The sequence below is a fragment of the Syngnathus acus genome, chromosome 9 (assembly GCF_901709675.1).
Source record: "Syngnathus acus chromosome 9, fSynAcu1.2, whole genome shotgun sequence".
NCBI lineage: Eukaryota > Metazoa > Chordata > Actinopteri > Syngnathiformes > Syngnathidae > Syngnathus > Syngnathus acus.
The window spans coordinates 448,578-454,438 of record NC_051094.1 but is presented as its reverse complement, the minus strand read 5'-3'; the positions used below and the strand labels follow the sequence as shown (position 1 = coordinate 454,438).

The window sequence follows — 5,861 nt, the reverse complement described above, 5'->3', positions numbered from 1 at the left end:
TTACTCGGCTTGGCTGCTATTTAAAGGGCGGGGAGTGACCAATGACGCCCCCACCTTGTCTTGGGGCAACGGCGGAGAGTGACAAATTGACACTTCCTCACTTGTCACATGGATTGTTTGAGTAACAGCGACCTCCAAAGCAAAAGGGCGGTACTGCAGTAAAAGATGAGTCACGAAATGTAGCTATCTATCTTTGTGAAACCTCATGATAAAAGGCTGTGCTAATATGTTGCTGTTGTGCAATCATTCCATTCATCTAGCATCTTTCAAGGGACCTAAGAATGCCTAATAACAAAGAAGGGGATTCAAATGTACATTAAAGAAATGCATCAATCAATGTAGTTTCCCTGCTATTAATTTGACTTTTGTGTGGTTTGAACTTTATAGACATGGTGACGAACCCAAGGTGGCGCTTTCTATTTCAGGTGCTCCTAATCGACATTCAAACGGGCGCTTAGTGGGAGTCAGCTCAGCACACACCTCGTACGTCTTTTCCCCAAATCAAGTTCAGACATTCTAGTTGGCTTTTCCAGACATTTTCTTCCATATTACAGCACAAGCCATGCCACAAAGCATTTCCATGGCCTCATTGTTCCAAGATATCAGTCAGACAAAAGAATTCCCAAACTGATCACAGAACGCAGTCATCATTTGATTTATCTCCGTTTCAACCATTTACAAAAACCTGATGTAGCTTTTGCATTTCACCGATGGTAAGTAGGAGTGAGCTAAAAGTTTATTCAGGTCTTAATAAACATTGGTCAATGTATAAAATATCAAAACATCATCCAGCCATTGGCAAATGCACACAGATTCATTAACAAGTATAGCTAAAATACTTTCACTTCAAAAAAAAAAAAACCACCATTGATTGAATGTGATGATTTAAAGGGGATCCTGAAACATGAACCAAACTGATATTATCAGTGAGTTGTGTGTCTTCTGAGGCAAGTTGGGGCTGTTTTAATACAATGTGTTGTGTTGTGCTGTGCTGTGCTCCATCTGAGAGTACATCAGGTGGCCTTAGGCTGAGCTTGTGAGCTACTTGCCTTTCCCTCCACCAGGCCGTTGGATATGTCAATACCCGGGCACGGCACCTCCTTCCTCGGGAGATGGGAAGCAAACACGGTGTCCAACATACCCAGCACTTCCAGGAGTTCGTGCTGGAAGTCCGTTTCTTTCTCCAGCAGGTCCTGGAGACGCAAAAGCTGCCGGTCCACGACGGCCGATTGTCCGATGACCGACTGATAGATGTCCAGGATCATCTCGGCCACCACGACGAGGACGGGGCTGAACCTGGTGTCGAGCATATGCCTGGAGAAGATGAAGGAAAGAGGTGAGCGTTGCTCATGAACCATTTCGTGACCGTTAAGCCAACGCAGGGCGTGATCGAGTCTCACCCGATTAAGAAAGTGAGGAGCCGATTGACGTCCCGCTCGTCCCGTCCCGCTAAAGCGTTTTTCAACGTTCCTCTTAGATCCAACTCCTTCATAACGGCAACTACAACTTCCGGCTTCCTGTATCTCGTCCCCACCTGCAAAGTTGCTTTCAGTCATTTCGGCGTTTTTGAATCCAATATAGACTTAAAAGGCATTGGCTTGCGAATACCTCCAGAGCTGCATCCAGAGCCTTGGAAACATTGAATTTCCTCAGCTCTTTGTCATATTTCGCCAGATGCTTTATCACGGCGGGCTTAGTGACGAGATAATCACCCTGGGAAAAATTAGAGACCCAACTTAGTGGTTGGTAGCTAGCCCACGTCAAGCGCAATGAACATTTTCATTATTTCATGATTTCATTTCAAATGATTTCATCATTTTCAAAGCATTGACTCACAAAATGCCGATAAAGCTTACTTGTTGAGGGATGTAATTCTTCCCTTTTACAAAGACACGATATGACGGTCGCCGCCTGCGTTGAGCTGACAGTTCAGTTGACTCCTCTGTGTGTTTCCTGTGTTTGATGCTTAGGACGCCGTTGGTCATACCCACAGCAATAGTCCCGTCGTCTGGCTGTAAAAGAAAAAAGAAAAGCCGCGTAGCGATTACCGGTGCAGTACGTTCAAGTTGCCGAGTTCTACAAAGTGAGACTTCATTTCCTTACAGCCAAAGCCAAACTGAGAATGGAGGTGGCGTAGTCAAAGTTGTGCACCACTTTGTAGTTGGTCGTGTTGTACACCTTCAAGTGTCTGAATAGATGAAAAATAAAATATTAGAAAGGGAAAAAGGACGACAGGCTTAAAAGTATTCATTGGTGTGTCGTATTGTACGGACCTGTCCAGGGAGGCCGACAGCAACCTTTGGCCGCTGCTGCCCAGACACACACAGGTGACTGTTTTGTGATGGTTCCTCAGTGACACCAGTGGCTGGCCACCTTTCAGCAGATCCCACACCTTCACGTAGCGCCCCCCTGGAAAGAGCAGTGTGGTGATAGAGTTGCGTTCACTATACGCATTTTTTCTTTCATGGCAAAAAAGTATGAAATGGCCCCTCCATGAATGAAAACAGCTCCGCTCTCATTATTTATTTGGACAAAAACACACCAACGCTTCCGTACCCGCTGAGACGAGGAGGCCCTCAGAAGGGTACAGGAGCACACTTTCCACTGGCTGGCCGTGATCCATAGTCATTGCAGACTTTTGAACTCTGGCATCAAACAGTTTGACCGTGTGGTCATACGACCCTGGAAGAAAGCAAGAAAGAAAGCAAGAAAGAAAGCAAGAAAGAAAGAAAGAAGAAAAAAGTAAGGTCACCCGTTGCACTTCATGGTGCTGCAAAAGCTGCCGCTTTGCTCCAATTTCATCACCCGTAATGAAGAGATCTCTGTTGAGTTTGCTGGTGACGCCACAGCGAATGTAATCGGTGTGTTCTTGGTAGCAGGTGAGCTCTTGCACATTCGGGAGGTCCCAAAGTCGGCAGGTGTAATCGTCCGAGCCGGTGACGATATGGTACTGGTCCGAGGTGAAGTCTGTCACGTGGACGGCCCTGAGCAGATTTATATGACGAGCGGTGTCAGAGAATTCCCCAGACCGGGGCGATTTGAAATGATGAAACAAGTCCATTTCCTACTTTGTATGGCCTCTGAATTGCCTGAGCGCCACCTTGCCGCTGACATCAAACAGCTGCACGAGCGAATTCTCACATCCGGCCACGAGGAGTTGACCGTCCGAACGGAACCTCCCGCAATATGCCGTGTCCTTAAATCGGGCAAATGTCTTCACTGGCTCCTGGGAGAACGGGCCATAAATGTGGATCTAAAAGGGTGAATAAAAACATATCAACACATTCTATTGAACATGCTATAACATTGGAAGCTAGTCGCATTTTGAAAAACAAGACTTCATACTCGTGTAAATGCTGTCACAGCAACGTTATGCGGGGCCACAGGAGAGAAGTCGATGTTTGTGACCGATCCAAATTGTTTTATCTGGATTGGAGCCTGTTGGAGGAAAATATAGCGACGTGTCACAACAGAGAATCAAATAGACATGACTATGGAGCATCATCATTAGATTACCCATGTCCATTTAACAGACCAAGAGACACACTCACCTTGTAGTTTTTCCAGAAGAGTGTGTCCTGGGTGACTTTCTCTCCAAGTTTAGGATAAACTGGAATTTTTGTCGGTTTAAATAAAGCCATTTCTGCACACGTGTGTGGTTGGTTGGTTGGTTGGTTGGTTGGTCACAAAATACTCTTTATCCCTGGGCATATTTTAAAATGACTAAGAAACACTTGACAGTCATACGAAAATGATCCAAAACATTCAAACAACCAAATAAAGTGGCTACGAAATCTTTGTTTCTATCTTGCTGCACAGTAATGTATTTCTTCCATTCTTCTAATAACGCGACAGGTCTGTACAGCACCACCGATTTAATTCATTTAGGTTTGGTGAACAAAAATGTGTTAAAATAAGGAATAGGTCCCTTGAAATTTGCATGGCAAAATAGATTTAAAAACAAACGTACGTACGTACGTACGTACGAAGCCAACATGCGCGTAAAAGCAGATTCAAGTTAGCAGACTAGTAGCACGTTTACATTCGCTACAAAACTACCGTCTGGGTTGTCTTACCTTTTAAAACACAAGTTCGGCAGGTGTGAATACTCTTAAATCTTTTAAAAGTAGAGGATGTTAAAGTACTTCTCGTGGAGGAACCAAAAGTTAGGCATTGAAACGATTTATCACGTTGCCGCAAGCTGCTGTGGACGCGGCCATGACGGTTCCTGTAACCACTTCCGCTTCTTTGTTCACGCAATATTACAAATGTTCCTTTTTGATGACTGACTATTTACATGTATTTAACAATATTTAAGTATAATATACACACTTATTTTAGGTGATCAAAAACTAAAACAATGTTCTCAATTATCTTATTTCCTCCTGAAGGAACCTTTATGCGTCACTTCCGGTTTCTGTCTCCCGAGCTTCTGTCGGCTGTGCGAGTTGACTTATTACTTCCGCTGTTTGCACAAATATTGGGCAAAAGTGGAATGTTTATTGCTTTGAAGCATATCAAGTGAAGTTTATTTGTGTAATGAGGGAGGCTGCGGCCTAAGGAGGTCAACACCCGATATTAATGATCATGTAATCAGGCAGCGTCTTTTCTTCAGGCAACATGGGGCAAAAAAGAGATTTAAGTGACTCTGAGAAGTCCCATAAAGTCTTTCAAAGGGATGCAGCACTCTTGAAATTGCCAAGATATTGTGGCGTCCAACGTTTTGTTGCATATAGTCAACAGGGTCGCAAGAAACGTGTTGAGAAGAAAAGACGTCAATTAAGGGCCAAAGATTTGAGAAGAATCAAACGTGAAGCCACCAGGGCCCCGTTATCCTCCAGTGCTGTCATACTCCAGAACTGCAACCTACCTGGAGTGTCCAGAAGTACAAGGCCAAGGTAAGAAAAGCTGTAACTACGTACTCCCAGGTCACTTCACGTCATTCTAGACTTGATCAAGTTATCCAAGCTCTTCATTTTTCTTGCACCTCCTTATAGGCCAGTGGTGGGCCACGTCGAAAACAAACACCTCACGGAGATGCTCCCGGGAAGCCGAAACCAGCTGGGAGCCGCCAGCCTCAGAAGATTAGCAGAGACGCTGCCCAAGCCAAGTACGATCGACTCTTTATACTCTCTCCTTTTGCCTGATTGAGTCCACAACCAATAACCTTTGGGGGTGGAGGGGTATCTAGCCGGGGAGAGCAAAGCACCCGTGGTTGCTATGGAAGAAGACAATGATGGAGTCTGTTTGTCCACAGCAAGTTGGACGTTTTGAGATCAAACGAGCAGAAGTGACCCTTCCTGTCCTGTCCTGTCCTGTCCTGTCCTGTCCTGTCCTGTCCTGTCCTGTCCTGTCCTGTCCTGTCCTGTCCTTTACTTTACTTTACTTTACTTTACTTTACGACACAGCTCGGGCTCATTGTACAAGTAAAGTATTTCATTCAGCAGTTGTTTGCCTTAACGCCGCCACTCCTGTTCTGTGATGCCCACATACGCAACACGTCCTAGTGGAACGAATCGTGGAAATTTCATCCAAATTTGGGTGAACTGATCCTTTTACAAAGGGCAGCTGTATGTTGTCATCAAACGGGGGATGTTTTAAACCGTGGTGGACGGTGACGAATAAGAAAATACGTTTCTTGACACTCATCGTTTAATCAGATTCAAAGTGGAAGTTTCGTAGCGCGGAAGAAAAAAAAAACTATTTTGACCTTCACAATCAAGTTGAAGATCACAAAACCACAAAAAGGAAAATGTCAACTCAAACCAAACGCGCATATTTAAAGGACGCGACTTTGTAATATCCATTCAAAAATAAATATGCAGTTCCCTCTCTCCAGTTTACAGTTGAAATGGCTGCTT

The 5,861-nt window shown here is 44.6% G+C and overlaps 1 protein-coding gene across 1 annotated transcript; it reads right to left on the bottom strand.

The window, feature by feature from the left end:
- Positions 1-520: 520 nt before the first annotated feature.
- utp15 (UTP15 small subunit processome component) lies at positions 521-4,258 on the bottom strand. The gene is made up of 12 exons (XM_037257974.1): positions 4,077-4,258; positions 3,552-3,703; positions 3,346-3,438; positions 3,069-3,253; positions 2,806-2,984; positions 2,557-2,682; positions 2,274-2,409; positions 2,104-2,188; positions 1,857-2,012; positions 1,609-1,713; positions 1,401-1,534; positions 521-1,314 (listed from the first exon to the last, which is right to left on the bottom strand). The coding sequence occupies exons 2-12, from the start codon at positions 3,639-3,641 to the stop codon at positions 1,014-1,016; spliced, it is 1,590 nt and encodes a 529-aa protein (XP_037113869.1). The 5' UTR covers positions 3,642-3,703; positions 4,077-4,258; the 3' UTR covers positions 521-1,013.
- Between the last annotated feature and the right edge of the window lie 1,603 nt (positions 4,259-5,861).